The sequence below is a fragment of the Podarcis raffonei genome, chromosome 6 (assembly GCF_027172205.1).
Source record: "Podarcis raffonei isolate rPodRaf1 chromosome 6, rPodRaf1.pri, whole genome shotgun sequence".
NCBI classification, from domain to species: domain Eukaryota; kingdom Metazoa; phylum Chordata; class Lepidosauria; order Squamata; family Lacertidae; genus Podarcis; species Podarcis raffonei.
The window spans coordinates 83,284,097-83,302,472 of NC_070607.1; the positions used below are offsets into that span (position 1 = coordinate 83,284,097).

The 18,376-nt window shown below is 43.4% G+C and overlaps 1 protein-coding gene across 4 annotated transcripts in view; it reads right to left on the reverse strand.

Annotated features, from left to right (window-relative positions):
- Positions 1-18,376, reverse strand: part of BCAS1 (brain enriched myelin associated protein 1) — a 52,949-nt gene that overhangs the window by 20,121 nt on the left and 14,452 nt on the right. For all 4 annotated transcript variants that reach the window (XM_053394289.1, XM_053394287.1, XM_053394288.1 and 1 more), the window contains exons 4-5: positions 15,112-15,680; positions 2,770-2,946 (exon numbers count right to left, since the gene is read on the reverse strand). In XM_053394289.1, the coding sequence (XP_053250264.1) occupies positions 2,770-2,946; positions 15,112-15,680 (746 nt within the window). The remainder of the gene's footprint in view (positions 1-2,769; positions 2,947-15,111; positions 15,681-18,376) is intronic.

Sequence of the window (18,376 nt, forward strand, 5' to 3'; positions counted from 1 at the left end):
CAGAACTCTCCCCCGCAACTAGGATTTAGAGGCATGCTGCCCCTGTTACTAGAGGCAATGGATTGTCTAGTAGCCACTGATAGCCTTACTGTATTCTCCCTGAATTTGTCTAATCCGCTTTTAAAGCCATCCAAATGGGCAGTCGTCACTACATCCGATTCCATAGCCTTAACTATGTGTTGTGTTCTCTCTCGCCTGCTCTGATTCCCCCATCACCATTCAGCTTCAATGATTGGCCCCAAGTTCTAGTATTGTGAGAAAGGGTGAAAAACTTCTTTGTCCACTCTTGCCATACCTTGTGTAATGTTATGCTGTTATGTACTGAAGTTCTCACCCTGGGCTAGCAGGGGGATACTGTAGATAGTTGTGCAAATAAGGGATCGAAAGTGACATTCAATGATTGGATAGTTTTAGAAAGTTGTTACAGTAACGTTGTACTGGAGCTCTATATAAACAGGCTGACTGAACCCTTCAGTTCAGTTCTGGCCTGGCCTGTGAATAAACAATAGTTGTTTGAAGAATCGCTGTGTCGTCTGATATGTTCACCCACAACTTAACATATACACCTCTATCAGGTCCCCTCTTAACCACATTTTGCCTGCTAAAACTGCATAGCCCCAAATGTTGTACCCTTGCAGCTGCTCCAGCCCCTCAATCATTTGGGTTGTCCTTTTCTAGCTTGATGATCTTCTTTTAGTGCTGTAGTGGCCATAACTGTACAAAATTTTTCAAGTTTTCCATTGCCTCTAGCCATGTATATTTAGTTAGGCTTAAAATTTTTTTTGCAAAGCTTGTTTCACCAGCAGTTAAGCAATCACAAGCAATAGTGATTTCCTAGACCAAGTTTGATAGCAATCCTTTGCTTGCTGACCTTGGAGTAAGCCCCAGAGAACTCAATGGGACTTATGTCTAAATAAACATACTGTTGTGAGTTTTGAAGGGATGGGGTTAGGCCGTATGCCCAAGTCCCTTCTAATTTTTGAATCCGGCAAGGATTCAATTGTTGGAATAGCCAGGCCACCTTCTTGGTGTGTTAAGAACCCTATCTGCTTTTGCATCCGGCCACCCCATGGTGAACCGGTGCACTACTTTGAACACAATATTTTTGTGGCAAATGCTGCCTACAACTAAATTGATTAATACTTAAAAAGCAGACAAAGACAAAGTGCATGTTAGGAAAGTTAAAGTTCCTTGGTAACATTTCCTGTCATGTTGCAGAGATGTTTTATTAGATTTATTACACAACCCTATGCATTTTTATTCCTAAACCAGTCCCCTAGTCCTCCGTAAATGAAAACAAGTTCCACTGAGCTCAGTGGACCTTCTCTCCGAATAAAGATGTCTGTGATTCCTCTGTTAATTTAGCTTTCCTTCTCCTTCCACAACATCAGAACAATTTTCCAAGGCACCGTCCACACTTCCACTTTTCCCGTGCCTTGAAAGCACAGGTCCAAGTGGTTTTCCATTTGTCCCATGCTTTCTAGACACTGTTCAGAGTGGTTTTGCCTTTGCTCTACTGCTTTCCCCTGGGAAATCTGCTCTTTTGCACTAAATCAGAACAAATGGAAATCCGCAGAAAATCCAATTGCCATTTGTTCCGATTCAGTGCTAAAGAGCAGGTTTTCAGTGCTAAAGAGAGTGGATTTTCTTGGGGGAAAGCAGTGGGGCAAAGGGAAGTGTAGATGAGCTTTTAGTTGTGCCTAGATGGAAATGCTTATGTAGAAAATCAGTGGCGTAGCGTGGCTTGTCAGCACCCGGGGCAAGGCAAGTAATTTGCGCCCCCTAACCCGTGGATTTGCGCCCCCTAACCCATGGATTTGCGCCCCTAACCCCCAGATGTTGCGCCCAGTGCGACCGGCCCCCCGTGCACCCCCCACGCTATGCCACTGTAGAAAATAACAAATGGTTTTAATCTGACCTTCACAGCTAATGAATAAAACATTCCCATGCACACTTAAGATAGATTTTTTCTAGTTAAATGACATTTCAAAATTCAGGTAGAGTAGCTAAATGCAAAAGAGGACAGGGCTCCTGCTTCTTATTTAATTGTGTAGGAGTTTCAACAGGTGTAGCTTGCATAATAAGCTACACCCACAGAAATGCCCTCTCCTATACATCTATTAAAAGTGCTGAATTACCATCATTTTTTGCATCTAGCTACACGACAAATAAATTGCTTTCTGCCTCGGTCAACAACACCTGATACTCATTCTATTGAATATATCAGTTTTGGTTTTTCTCACTTTCTTGTTTTTCTAGTTTTTTCTGGTTTTTCTCACTTTCTTGTTTTTCTAGTCTTAAGTTCAGTTCTCCATGTTTCTACCTCGGTTTGCAGTTTTGTTTTTGTTTTGTGACCCCCCTCCCCTCCATTTGCACTTTTTGCATGCAATTGTGCCCAATATACCCATGTCTGCAAAGCATTTTTTGTATTTTCACTGCCATATGCATTTTTGTACACATTGCTTGGAGGAAGAACTGCCTTGCAAAATTCAGAGAAGTGCAACTGTCAAAGGACAGTTTGATTCATGTAGTGTTTTTCAATGTGCAAATGAAATAAATTTGCCTTTAAATGCACACTAAATTGAATCCCCCGCCCCACATACATTGTTTGCAATCATTTCACATTGAACTGAACCTTTGCAGCTTTGACTGTGTTAGTTTGTGCTGCCCATGTGATGTCTCTCTGTAACCGCGGGGCAACAATTTTATCTTACAACAATTCATACATACACCAATTCCATTCAGATAAAGTGATGGCAAAAATCTTACCAAGGTTTTAAAGAAACTCATGATGACAGAGTCAGAGTTGTTATAGTCTGTCCCAGCTGCTGCTGTCTTAACGTTCTCTGGCTTTACGTCTTCTTGAGCAAGATCCTCAGCAGCCAAGCAATTGACACCTGCTGAATCCGGCTGCAGAGTGTTTTGATTGCACTCATCTATTACGTCCTGTATAAAAAGGGAGCACAATTCGGTCAGTTCCTCGCTTGTTGAATGCCCAGTAGAAGATTGTAAAAGTAGCCTGTTTGCCACTTGCATCATGTTGCTCTCTGAGCCACAATCCTAATTCCATCCATATTTCTTCAGCCTACATATCCAGAACAATTGGGCATTTATGCAAGCCCCGTCTAATATATGCAGCATTTGCTGTTGGCCGGGGGAACATTGTTCCGAACCAGAGAGAATAGCAAATACAAGAAGCCAGGTTGCATATGGCACGCAATCTCCGTTTCTGTTCAGTGCAGCTGAACACTGAATAGCAAGCAACACATGTCTGCGGCTTTGATCTCTGAATTCTTTACTGTCAGTTCACACCACATACAGTTTACTCGTGCTCAGTTTACTATCCTTTTCCAGGAAGGCAGACACACACACACACACACACACACACACTGTGCAAGTTCAGGTTTTTTGGCTTATCTGTTTAAATCCAGCTAAAAAAAATCAGTGTTGCTTGCTTGAGGAGAGGGACACTCTTGAGTTTGAATCAGAGGACAAGGATTCTAAATCTCTGGTGAAGTCCATTAGCGGATGAGCTCAGGGGAATGTACCTTCAAAGTGTAACACCATAGCTCAGTGGCAGAGCTTCTGCCTTGCATGAAGAAGGTCCCAGGTACAACCCTGGCATCTCCAGGTAAAGTCTCCTGACTGAAATTCTGGAGAGCTGCTGTCAGTTAGTATAGACAATACTGAGATATTTATTTATTTAAAGTATTTATTTACTTTGTTCATTTAAAGTACAGTGGTACCTCAGGTTAAGTACTTAATTCGTTCCAGAGGTCCGTTCTTAACCTGAAACTGTTGTTAACCTGAAGCACCACTTTAGCTAATGGGGCCTCCTGCTTCTGCCGTGCGATTTCTGTTCTTATCCTGAAGCAAAGTTCTTAACCCAAGGTACTATTTCTAGTTTAGCGGAGTCTGTAACCTGAAGCATATGTAACCTGAAGCGTATGTAACCTGAGGTACCACTGGAAATATATATTTTTTTCCCTCTCTCTCTCTCTCTTTATATATATATATCAGATATACACAGTGGCAGAGCCACTTACATTTCTATGCCATTTTAATTCCACTATGGAGCCCACATACACACATCAGACCTACCTAGCTTCAGTAAGGTGGTGGTCTCATGTGCCTTCAGGCCATAAGAATGTTCACAAAACACTACAGTGGTACCTTGGGTTAAGAACTTAATTCGTTCTGGAGGTCTGTTCTTAACCTGAAACTGTTCTTAACCTGAAGCACCACTTTAGCTAATGGGGCCTCCTGCTTCTGCCGTGCGATTTCTGTTCTTATCCTGAAGCAAAGTTCTTAACCCAAGGTACTATTTCTGGGTTAGCAGAGTCTGTAACCTGAAGTGTCTGTAACCCGAGGTACCACTGTACTTTGAAAATGCAGGGAGTGATCAAAATGTTGCTCTCTTCAAAATCCTTGTCCTCATTCTTGCAGACATGCAGTGCAGTCTTAAACACGATTACTCGGGATTTCCATTGGACTTACTCCCCTTGGAGTGTGCTTTGGGTTACACTCTTAATAGCAAAATACTCTTTGTTTCTACCACAATGTAGTTCCCTCCGTGATCAATGGGGCTTATCCCAGGGTAAAAAGGAACACAAGGAACTGCCTGTGCCAAACCATTGGTCTATCTAGCTTCTTATTGTCCATGTTGATTAGCAGTGACTCACCACAGTTTCTGAAAGGAGACGTTCTCAGCCCTACATGGAGATATTGAGGACTGAACCTGGGACCCTCTTCATGCATAGCAAAAACCTCACCACTGAGCTGTGGTCCTTCCCCATGCATAGGATTGTACCCTAATGCTGTGATCCTAAGAACAGGTTCTTGGGATTAAGTCCCATTGAGCTAAATGGTGCTTACATCTGCTTAGACACAGTGCATTGTAAATGAATAAAGCTCATCTTAGGATCCTTGTTATGGAAGGAAATTGCTTCCTTAGAGTGGGTACAAAAACTGTCTCCCCTAATGCTCTCAGAAGAATAGAACTGAACAGCCGAGAAAGCTGTTTTAGTATTTTCAGTATATAATTAATGGGATGCATAGACAGTTTAATCATCCATTAAATGCAACCTCTGCAGATACAGTGGTACCTCGGGTTAAGTACTTAATTCGTTCCGGAGGTCCGTACTTAACCTGAAACTGTTCTTAACCTGAAGCACCACTTTAGCTAATGGGGCCTCCTGCTGCCACCGCGCCACCGGAGCCCGATTTCTGTTCTTATCCTGAAGCAAAGTTCTTAACCTGAAGCACTATTTCTGGGTTAGCAGAGTGTGTAACCTGAAGCATATGTAACCTGAAGCGTATGTAACCCGAGGTACCACTGTATATGCTTGACCAAAGAAGTCCAAACAACCTGTGGCAAATCTGTTATTATTATTTTTAAAATGAGGTTTCCTCTAGTTTATAAGCATGGAGAAATGATATTACATTTTCTCAGGCCTTAAACGTTTGTTTTCTTTAAGAACCTTCTTCTGTCTCTAACTGTAGGCTGGAGGGAGAGTGGCAGTTTTGGCTGGGGTCAACCCTGTTTTATTGCAGCTTGCTTTCAAATGGTGCCAAAAACACCGATGTGCAAAGAAATGTACAGCTGATTGGCATGATGCACAGAAGCCAAGTCACTGTCCAAAGTTCAGTTTTGGCACCTGCTATGCATCCACTCACTCTTCCTCCTTCCGACAATTCTGAATTGATTTCATACCTTCCAGCTGTTCAGAGATAAGGAAAGGGGTTCTCTTGCCTTCTTGTAACCTGCACTACTGAACATTGCTAAAATCTACCTTGTACTGAGTCAGAACGTTTGGTCCATTCAGCCCAATAATGTCTACACAGACTGGCAGAGGCTCTCCAGAGATTTAGGCAGGGAGGCTTTCCCACCCCTACCTGGAAATGCTGGAGATTAACTCTTGGACCTTCTACTTGCAAAGCAGATGCTCTACTCTACACATAATCGCAAACCCTTTAATATCTTCCAGAAGCACTGCCAGACCCCTCCCACACCTACTGTGTGGGGTGGGGAGTGGGACTTAGACTTCTGCTCATATGTACCACCTTACCTCTGTGACTGAGGAGGTCCAGGGCTGTGTGACATCATTAAGGCATTTGCGCATGATGTTGGCGCACACTGTGGCGTGCTGATGTTGCATGTGCATGCTACATGCTGGTGTGTGTGTGTGTGGATGCCCCACAGCGTGAGCGCATGGCTGGCAAACAAGTTTGGGGGGCCCCATACCCTCTAATTCAAAATTAGGGGGGTTGGTCCCCATGGCTCCCCACACTTGGTGCCTGTGCTTCTGGTGGTCACAGCAAGAGAGGAATAATAATAATAATAATAATAATAATAATAATAATAATAATTTATTATTTATACCCCGCCCACCTGGCTGGGTTTCCCCAGCCACTCTGGGCGGCTTCCAACAAAATATTAAAATACAATAGACCATCAAACATTAAAAGCTTCCCTAAACAGGCCTGCCTTCAGATGTCTTCTCAAAGTCTGCTTTTCTCTTTGACATCTGGGAGGGCGTTCCATAGGGCAGGCACCACTACTGAGTAGGCCCTCTGTCTGGTTCCCTGTAACTTGGCTTCTCGTAGTGAGGGAACCGCCAGAAGGCCCTCGGCGCTGGACCTCAGTGTCCAGGCAGAACAATGGGGAGTGGAGACACTCCTTCAGGTATACTAGACCGAGGCCTTTTAGGGCTTTAAAGGTCAGCACCAACACTTTGAATTGTGCCCGGAAATGTACTGGGAGCCAGTGTAGGTCTTTCAAGACCGGTGTTATGTGGTCTCGGCGGCCGCCCCCAGTCACCAGTCTAGCTGCCGCATTCTGGATTAATTGTAGTTTCGGGGTCACCTTCAAAGGTAGCCCCACATAGTGTGTATTGCAGTAGTCCAAGTGGGAGATAACTAGAGCATGCACCACTCTGGCGAGACAGTCCACGGGCAGGTAGGGTCTTAGCCTGCATACCAGGTGGAGCTGGTAGACAGCTGCCCTGGACACAGAATTAACCTGCGCCTCCATGGACAGCTTCAAGTCCAAAATGACTCCCAGGCTGCACACCCGGTCCTTCAGGGACACAGTTACCCCATTCAGGACCAGGGAGTCCTCCACACCTACTTGCCTCCTGTCCCCCCAAAACAGTACTTCTGTCTTGTCAGGATTCAACCTCAATCTGTAAGCCACCATCCATCCTCCAACCGCCTCCAGACACTCGCACAAGACCTTCACCACCTTCACTGGTTCCGATTTGAAAGAGAGGTAGAGCTGGTTATCATCCACATACTGATGAACACCCAGCCCAAACCCCCTGATGATCTCTCCCAGGACAGACAAGAGGAGTGGAGGATCAATGGAGCAAAAAAACAGCACGGATATAGGCTCGGTGCACTTAAAGGAGCAAGCACCATCTCAAGACAAAGACTGGGCATCCATTCATAACCTTTTCTAACTGCAACAAGACATCTGGAACCTGCCAAATGCACATGTTCACTTGCGGAAGAATGTATTTTGCTGGCATTGTTGCCAGATCCATTATGGGGTGACTGGGGTTTCTTTTTCTCATTGTACCTGCATGTTATGTAAAAATTCAATCTTTAAGCAATAAAGAGATTTTTTTTTTTTTTGAAGAAGAAGAAGACAAGGACCTGGTAGCCCTGGGAACATGTCTATGCTCTTCCTGAACTCAGTGGCTATGTTCACATTACTACTTTCCAGCCTATATGGTTGGAAGCAGTCCTGCATGTGCCTGAATCCCAGTTTTTGGAAGCCACAGGAAGGGAGTGCTGTTGCACTCAGGTCCTATCTTTGAGCTTCCCCACGACATCTGGCTGGCCACTGTGAGACCAGGATGCTGGACTAGATAATAGGCCTTTGGCGTGATCCAGCACACTTGTCTTATGATGTGTCTCTCACCATGTAAGCTCTCCTCCTCACCATTAACATCAGCAGGCAGGACAGCGCTTTTAATAGTTGTGTAGGAGAGGGAATTTAAGCAGGTGTAGCTACACTTGCCGAATTTTCCCTTTTCTACCCAACTATTAGAAGTGAACAGCCTTGTCCTCTTTTGCATATATGGCCACTGTATTAGCCAGGTAAACTTTAATTTCAAACCATCACGTGCCCTCAGAACGTGGGCTAATAGGCCGCTATCAAGGTGATAGTCAGATGTGGGGATTACTGGGTTGGTTCTCCTGGTTATAATGCTAGTGCTTCTGACCTAGTGTTCCTTTTAAACTGCGGTACCTGTTGCATTATGGAACCGCGGCCTTTTGATGGATATACCTCCATGTCATGCTAAATTTTAAACGCTAGGATACCGCCCCAAATTTCACCTCAGAAAATTGTAGTGCAACTTTCCTGTAATTTTCTGAGTTAATAATGAGGTTATTAACTTGTTTTTCTTTGTCTCTGGAAACAATTAACATGCAAACAACATGCTAAACATCCAATAGATTCCAAGTTGTTTTTACATCATGTGAAAGATCACATAAAATGTGGAAACTATCAGGTAAGGAAACATCAGAGGGATTTAAGTGCTGTCTGAATGCAGCCCAACTCTTCTAAAGATGTGGGAGATTTTATTCACAGATAGTTTGGCACTAAGAAACATCATAATGCCTTCAAAATCATGATAACGTTCAGATGGCCTTTTGAAATATGCATATTTTTTTGTTTGTTCCTATGCTTCTCCTTAGGGTGCCCAGTAGTTAGATAAAACCAGCTTTGTATTTGTGTAATATTTGTGTAAGTTTTATTTCTTGTTAGTTCTTGTTGCAAATGACAGCATCCAACTGCTACATCCCAAATATTTACACTTTATTTTATTTTTGTGTGCTTGGATGTTTGCCCCTATATAAGAGCAATTTCAGGCATTGCAGGGGGTACATAATAAAGCCAAATCTACTATGAATCTATTTAGTATTTGTAAAATAATAAAAAGGTAATATTGCTTTGGTACATTGCTGAGTCTGTTCTGCCCTCTCTCCTTCCCTCCCCTTCTTATAAAGAATTTATAGAGAATGGTTTACATATTATTAAGAGGGAAACATACATCTGAGTGGGTCAGCTGTGGGTTGGGGACAGAGATTCTTGATATGTGTGAAATTTTGCATGCATGGAATTGCAGTATAACAAAAGTTCTTCTTAGCTTCATGGAAAGTTCATGGAGAAAGGGCCCATTCTCCGGCTGGCATCCAATGTGTTAAATGAATCTGTTTTATTAGGCGAAAGCACAAGATAATGCCTGCTTAATCTCTCCCACCTACCATTTTGCAAGCTGACCTCCAAAAGTTACACAGATCAGTTGGCTTGGAATGTCCTAAAACGTTGTTTAGAAATGTCGTGTAATAAGAAACTTAATGCAGCGGTCAAGAGCAGCTGCCAAAAAGTAGTGTGAAGGCTTTCCAAGAAAAAATAATGTGCCGTATAGAATGTGCACATTTTTTACCATTCTTCGTCATCGTAAGAATAACGATAAAGATATAAATGAGGCAAGCAAAGCCTGCAGTCATTGTGCCGCACTTGATGCGAATCAAAATGTGATATTGTGATATAAATGAATGTGTAGCAAGAGTCAACTAATAAAACTGTGGCTTTGCAAGAGAAATAATTGTTTGTACGGCAGCACCTTTATTGGAAAGCAAACATTTTAGCGTCACTTTGACATTCTCCTTTTCCTTCCATGTAGGAAGAAATTTCCCTCCTTTATTTTGATTAATTAGATAAATAAACATTAAACTTCCAGGCCAGGGAGGGTAGAGGCAAGTACAGAGAGTTATTCTTACTATTAAATTTATAGTCCATTCTTCCAAGGAGCTCAGGGGTTGTGCACATGTCCCCGTCCCCACCCCCGCTATTGCTTGTATAGTTAAGTAAATCTAGCTCAGAGATCCTAGAGGTTGTAGTGAGAAGCAGGTTTTGCCATCTCTCAATGGGAGTCAATTAGAACTGAGCCAGTTTCTCTTTCCGTATCCTTAGGGAGCCCGCTGCTGATCCATAGCCCTCCTACCAATTGGGAAGTAGGTAAGTAGAAGAGGAAGAGGAAACCCCCTCACACACTGGCTTTCATAGGAATGAACATTTGTATGCACCCTTAGCCATGGAGACTATATAGGGACATTGACACACAGAGAACGTGGAACTCCTTATTAGACAGACAGACAGACAGACAGACAGACAAGAGCCCTCTTCAGGCAAAGCATTAGCCTAGTAGCAAAGGCAGTGTCCTTGCTCCACTGACACCCTCCATTGTGGTTTCAGTTGCCTTCCATGAATTGGAAGGCGCAAGTATGGCAAAGAGCAGTAGAGGTGACACACTCATACACAGTGGTCCTTCCCTCACATGTTTAGTACTAGGCTAACAATGCCTGAAGAGGGCTAGATATATAATATAAAGTCTGCATACCGCTCTAAAGACAGCCCCTAATTGGAGATGTATGTGGGGAAAGAGGCTGTCCCTGGAAGCCAGAAAGCTTGTTTGTATGGTAACTTTGTGTGTGGTAACTTTGACACAACAGGGGCCTAAAAGAGTTATGAACAGAAAGGCTTAGATTTGTGTGCTGAGTGGGTTGGGCTTTTGGGGGTAAGCTGATGATAAATAAGACATCTGTTGGTTTCATAAGCATTTCTGATAAATAAAATTCCTGGCTGAACTGCTGAAGAAAGGCCACAGAGCTATGCAACAGAGTGGGATTCAGTCACATACTGGCAAATTCTGGTTGCGCAACAATGGTTGGTTGGGAGAGCTCGTGCGACAAACCCGCTTCTCCCAAAGACCACAGTTTCTGCAGTAAGGAAAGTGATGGAGAAATGAATTAGAAAGTGTGGGATAACACTTGCTTCGATTCAACATCATCTAACCTCCCCACAAGCAAATCAGAATGAATGCTCAGTAAACAACCAGCAATGTCTCATCTACCTGCAAACAAATCAGGATGAATGCTCAACAAACAGGTGATATGGGAATGTGTTGAGGGGGGGGGGCTATTCTGAGGATGGTCGTTTCACTATTTGTCCTGTCAGAGCTGCTGAGACATTTTGATGCCTGTGGCAAAAGACAAGATGGCTACCTCTCCCAGTTACAAAAACCAAACCATATTGGCAGCTGAACCTTACTTCAGCACTGGCAACAGAGCATCCTCCTTCACCACACCTGAGGGTTCATTTGGAGCAGGCATGTCCAAAGTCTGTTTCTGGGGCTTAATCTGGCCCACCAGCCGATTTAATCTGGCCCCCGTGGCACTATATGTCCTGGGCTAAAAGCTCAACAAGTTTGGTCAGCCCTCACGCATGTTCACTTCATCAAATCTGGCCCTCTTTGAAAAAAGTTTGGGCACCCCTGATCTAGAGGGTGCATAACAGGCCACATAGCTCATACAGCTCCATCCTTCAAAACCTCACCCTTGCAGTAATCATCTATAAATGGCGTTTCCGTGCGCTGCTCTGGTTTTGCCAGAAGCGGCTTAGTCATGATGGCCACATGACCCAGAAAAACTGTCTGCAGACAAACGCCAGCTCCCTCAGCCAGTAAAGAGAGTCGTTCGCGACTGGACTTAAATGTCAGGGGTCCTTTACCTTTACCTTTATATCATCTATATCTATTTTTTTTGTGTGGGGGGTATAAAATCTGTAGTACAAGGGGGAGGGAGTCAGCACTACCCATTTAATTTTTTGTACATACAGAATATTCTGGTTATTATAAAATGTGTATGTGTTAGCATCAGCTCTGCCATTTTGGGTGGGTATAATGAGAAGCTATATGAAAAGCTTGTATTCTTGCCAAGCCCTTTTTTGTTCCCATGAAGAGGACGGCTCACTCAGTGAAACATTTCAGTCACATAATTTACCTTGGCTTGAATAGCGAACGCTTCATCGGTTCATGAATCCTGCCCTTGTTTTAATTATGCAGCTTCCTGAATGTAGTTTTGTGGCGCTTGAAAATAAGGCCATGGTTCAGCCAAACACAGAATGCCTGTGTAGTTCCTGGACTGGAATCTAAAATGGAGGCATCTCTCCCTCTCTCTCCTTCTCTCCCTCTCAGCAATGTTAGTTGTTGTTTGTTGGCATTGTGACATGCGGAAAAAGCTTTGAAGTGATTAAGCTCCCACAGAAGCTATCAGTCATGGCTTACTTAAAGAGTGAAGTGTGCCTGAAGCAAAATCTGGAAAATTACGATTAAATCAAATATTTAGACTTCCAGTATAAATATCTCATCTGTATACAGTAATCAGACGTTCGGCTTTCTGCCGTCTGTCAGAGGCCAAAGATACCAATTTTATCAAAAGTGTGTTGATTACCACTGAGCTTTTTATTTGAGCCTAATTCTGCCCACCTGAACACTTGTATAAATAAACCACTTTGGAATTAATGGGAAGTCAAATAAGAGCTGCAGATTGCATTTATTTCAGAAGATATGTCTGGAAAAGTAAAGATCTGCCTCATAAAGCTTATAGCTTGATGGCAAAATAAAAATAATTAGCATTTTATAATACTTGGAATTTCAAGTTCTACACACAGTTTTTTTGAGTAGAATCTCAACAAACAAACAAACAAACAAACAAACAAACAAACAAACAAACAAACCCTGCTTCCTAGAAATTATCTCAATAACTGTATCCTGACAGTAAGCACACTATGCTCCAACTGCTTCTAGTTACCAATAAATATTGCTGTTTTCTGGAATGCATCCATGGAAAATAATTGGGTGATATCTAGCTAAGTCAACAGGCCCATTCTGAACATGGCTCATGTTGGATATCATTCACTGTTGCTATCTTTTGCTCTTTTGTATGCCTTCTTATAATTTTAGTGCTCTAAGGACCGAAGTAAAACGCAAACATTAATTGCATGAATGCAGTTAAAATCTATGGTTTGGTATATGTAAATAGGAGCTATAGGAATGCTCAGGACATTTTGCTGTCTGAAGCACAGGGCAATATGGCATCCCTCTCATTCCAGGAAAAGAATTTGACTAGACTGGCAGCCGAATCTTACTTCAATACAAGTGACAGGAAAACTTCACTCACTGCACCAGAGGGCTTCAGGGTAGCTTTATGATGCAGTTCTGAGCTCCAAAACATTGCCAACCCTTCCTGCTGCCCAACTTCTGTTTCTTGAGCCACCTGCCTCACTTCTTTCCACAAAACTTGACTTTACCAACTGGACCAATAAAAAACTAACTGCGAACCCAAACCATGGGATGAACCACTACCAATGCTGTTTCGTCCAATCAATAGGGGTAGTCACTGTGGTGACGTACAGATTTTTGTTGGACTACAACTCTCATCAGCTCCTGCCAACATGGCCAATGATGATGGAAATTGTAGTCCAACAACATCTGGAGGACCCTGTGTTGGCTCCTCTTGCTGTACACAGTGGTGAATTTTGTCTAGTGTGGCCTGGTTAGGTCTTTGCAGTTTTCTTGCGCAATGAATTCCTATGTCCCATAGCACGGTGACAAAAGTGTGATGTAGTTATATGTCAGTACACAGCCAAACTAGAGAACTGAGATATGCCAGAAAGACAAAGGAGAGTAATCAGTTAAATTTTCTGCAGAGTTTAAGGGCCAACATAGAGGGGATGTAACTTCCCTCTCTCTCCAAATTCATATAATTTTAGAGTTGGAAGGGACACTGAGGGTCATCTAGTCCAACCCCCTGCAATTGCAGATGTGCTTGGGTGGTGTGAATTGCAGCAGGGCCATATCTGGGGAAAACATTTTCCCAATCTCAGTTGCTTCCCTGAAAGTGCTACTTGCCTTACCATGGAAAACACACAAGTACTTATGTCCTATCACTGATATTAAACACAGAAAATCCAAGGTTCAATCCTGGCATCTCTGGTTAGGAAAAGACCTGGTGATAGAAAGACCTCTGAGATTCTAAATGACTGCTGCCAGCCAGAGTAGACAATACCAGGCTGGATGGATCAATGTTCTGAGTTGGGATAAGATGGCTCCCTATAAGAAAAATGTAATCAGATGAAGGTCAACCATAGTCGAAATCCAGTTTGGTTTGTGTGTGCTTTAAAAAAGAAAAAAAGAAAGTTGGGATATCTAATCATTCACATCTTATTTAGTTTGACCTTTGATAGAAGGGCATGAGACTTTGGAGAGCTACTGTCAGACAGGGTGGATAGTCTTCAGCTAAATGTAACCACAATAAATGAAGCCCTGTAACTCTCAGTAATGGAATAAGCCACATAGGATTCTCATTCCCCAGAAGTTTTTGGTTTTTTCAAGCCATCAGAATGTTTGGGGGTTATGTATGAAGTGTCCAAAATATATGTTGTTAGAAATAAAAGCTATTGGGTCTTTATGCTCAAAATTCAACTGCAGGCAAACTCAAAACCGAACATAAAAATAAAAAGGTGGGGTACAAGAGAGATTATTTTAAAAACTCCCCCCCCGATTCACAGAATCTTATTATTAGTAATTCCACCTTTTATTTTAAAGAGCAACCTGCACAATAGAGTTTACTTCTTTACAAGCAGGGGATGAGGTTAGTACAAAATGCATGACTGAATTTAAACTGTAGAAATGGTTGTAATCTCAAGAGTATTATCCAGAAATTGCTCTAGGAAAGTGAAAGAAGTCTACTTTGGTTTCACCTTGCCTTCTCTGTGTATATAGTTTCATGGTGAAACTCTATACATAAATTTGGTGGCACCTGCCTCACACTCAGGTCACCACAAGTTGACCAATGGCTGAATCTTGAACACCAAACCCAAGGAAGATAAGAAGGCAAAAACATAAGAAAAGCATTGGTAGAAATGTCTCCAATTTTCACAACTTTTCTTATGATAGAAATATTTCAGGTAGTTGAAATTCTCACCACACCTTAATTACCATTCAGTGAGACTGGGGCGGGGAGCATGCAATGATGCTCAGTGGGCCAAATTTGTGCTGCAGAGCTAACATTGCAGCTACAGTGGATTATTATTTCTCTCCAACAGGTGGCTGTTCCACCAATGTCACTCAACAGGGATTTAGCTTCTTATCACATTGTACAGTGTGATGCTATCTTGTCCCATTAAAAAAAACAAAACACCTCCAGACAGACTTAATTAGAAACAAATTATACCATCCTGTTTTGTTTACTTGCCTTCCCCTGCAAGACATTCTCTGGCGTGCTTTGTAATCCTGCAGTTCCTTCTGCTGTGATGATGACACCTGGATTCTCTTCCTTCACCTCCCCTTGGCTTTGGTCTTGTGCTTTGATCTTGTCTTTCCCCCTTTCCACTTTGAAGAGTCTGTCGAAAAAGCTTATCTCTTTGGGCTTGGACAAAGCGGCATCCTCCTCCTCTGCCTTCCCCGGTGCTGTGAGTTCAATTTCACTGAGAGATTCTTCCCTTAGGTTTTTATCTGAAGCTTCCTCTGTCGCAGCTGCAGCAGGAAGGTCCACATTCTCACTCAAGGCTTTGTTTGCTTGGGGTGCTTCTGAGCTGACATCAAGCTGAGCCGACCCAGCCGATGCATTTGCTGCTTTCTCTTCGGTACGTCCTGGTACAGGCCGTGAAAATGCAAAGACAAAACGAGATTTGGCAGCTGGTGGGGCTGCCTTGGCTTCCTTCCCAAGATTATTTCCACTGGCCTCGGAGCTGGAGCTGAGCTCCATTGTCTTCTGGGAAGAAACGGCCACATTATCCTGGACAACACTCACTCTTGCATCCACTACAAGTACAAACAAGAAAACAGCAATTATCCATCATGACAGGAAAGATGCACTATTAATCATAGCTGCCTGTGTATTTAATGGACTGATTGTAAACTGCAATGGCTAAACAAGCACAGTGTGTACGTGTCATTCTCGTTACAAAGTGTGAGCTTTGGCCTATCCGCTTACACATGGAATATGGGTTGCTGGAGCCCACTGTATTGTCATTGTTGACTATTTATGGCCCACACTTTGATGACACTGGAATGCTCCCTTAAACTATAGGGCAAGGGTGAGGAACTCTTCCTGGCCAGCTGGCCAGATCCTTATCTCCCTACCTCTGGAGAGCTAAACTGGAAAGGTGAGTGTCCTAGAAACAGCAGGTGATGCTGTGCTTTGAAGCCCCAACTGTTGGGACTTCAAAGTGCAACATGGAGGTTGTTTGAAAGCTCTTTTGCAAACAGCCCCATGCTGCACTTTGAATGTCCAAAACATGGGGCTGTTTGCAAAAGGGCTTTTAAATAGCCCAGAACTGTATTTTGGCTTTGTATGTTTGCTCACAGTAGGGGGACAGGTAGATACAGCCAATTGAGCAGGATAGAACTCCCCACTCACCAGCTGATGTGTTAAGGGTTCAAGCCTGCTAGATGCAGGGGTCTGCTTCACCAGCACATTCCCTGATGATGGCATAGAATGACAGGGTTAGAAGGAACCTACTGTTAATCATTTGCAGCAATTTGGATTTGTCAAAGGATTTGTGGTAACGGGCACAATTATTGTTTTGTTTTTAAAGACAAAAGTTACAAAAGTGTAGCTTCCCGCTTATTATTCTTTGTTGAATCATTAGAAACTGAAACCACATAAGAAACTGCATGCTGCAGAATTCAAAAGCAGAGCATGCTTTGAGTTGAGTGTAGCTAGTTCCTGAAAATGTGGGGATGGAAATCTTTAGAAATCTGATAAGTATTTGCATTGTTGTGAGAAAGATGAGATTTCTAGAAGTAAAGGCAAGATTCCCCTTGCCAGAAACAGTGTAAAATTGTCCTCAAAGGGAAAGGAAAATTGTGAGGTTTCAAGGTACAGTTTCTGAGAATTAACAATGTGGAAATGCAACAAAACCTGTTCTTTTATTGCAGAATGAATAATCTAATTGTTAATTCCCGTCAAAGCACAATAGCTGAAGGAATCTTATTTGCTGTGACTATTCCAATGCTGCCTTTAAATCGGAGCCAGCCCTACCTTTGGCTATTCCCCTCCCTTGAATGGCAGAGCTGAGTGTGCCAACCATCATATCATTAACCCCCTAAAGTAGCCTACTGCTAACCTGCATTCCACTGTCTTTTGCTCTAGAGCTTGGAACTGCCACTTCAGCAGCAGCATTTGGGTGGTGCAGGTGTGGCTGTCTTGCTCTCCTGACTTCCCAACACTGTGCATCATGGACACTTACAAGGAAGGAGGGTGGGTGGGTGGCAAGGCAGCAGGGAGCTTGGCAGCTACAGGCCTGGTGGCAGAGCGAATCTGATGCTCCTGCTACCAGGCCCGCACAGTGCCGAACTCTCTGCTGCCGTGGCCCACCCACCCTCCCAGTTGGACCGTCAGGACAGCCACACAGCCACACCTGCCCTGCTCTGCCAGCTGCTGCTGATCAGCAGTGGAGCAGGCCATATTTGCTGGAGGCTCCATCCTTTCCTAGCAGTTAGCCCAGGTCCTGATTTGAGGTGTTACATGTGCTTCACCCTCCTCCCAAGTAGCTCACATGCAGCTAGCTCGGTGTTCCTCAAACTTGGGTCTCCAACTGTTTTTGGACCACAACTCCCATCATCCCTAGCTAGCAGGACCAGTGGTCAGGGATAATGGGAATTGTAGTTCCAAAACAACTGGAGGCCCAAATTTGGGAAATCCTGAGCTAGCTGGACTTACTTTCTTTTCTGGCCTTGTAAACCTGGGGGTGGGTGATAAGGGACGATACAAGGGCCAGCCAAGAACCCAAGCAATCCTGGGGCCAGATTGTTATGGTCCTCAGGGCCATTAGTTGTGCGGAGATCTGCTGAAGGGTCCCACTCTTTCTCCTCCTTCTCCAAGGAGAGAGAGAGAACCTAGGCTCCAGGACTGGGGAGGGCTGAACCATGACTTCCTACCACTCTGTTGTCCTTAATAGCACCTTGTCCTTGGTCTGGGGCCATTCCTGCAATCCTCAAGCTCCCTTGAGTCACTGTTGTCCTATCCCTGAACCTCCTTAGAGAGGCTTTAATTTGAGAACTCTGGTTCTAGAGCAATGGATCAAAAAACCTGCCATAAGCTCTCATTAATTAGCATGTACAAGGCAGCAGGATCTAGCCTGAAAATGGCTTTCACTCACGCAAGTGAAATCAAGCACAAAGATAAAAGCCTGCCATGGTCGATTGACATACCTTTGATTTCAGAAACTACACCGAGGCAAGACAGACATGAAAATCATTTCTAAATGCGTTTCTTAAACAGCTGTGGAAAAACATGAGCCAAGTGTACAAGACAAAGCAGGAAAATGGAAAGATCCCACTGTGATGATGCCTTTGCAGCTGTGAACTAGTAAAGCATTATAGGAATGGGGCTTATTTCAGGGTGTCTAGAACCATCAGCAAAATGGAAAAGAAAGTGATCGTGAGCAATATTCACATGATATTTAACAGTCACCACTTTCCATTTCAAGCTCTGTTGCACAAACATGTCTGCA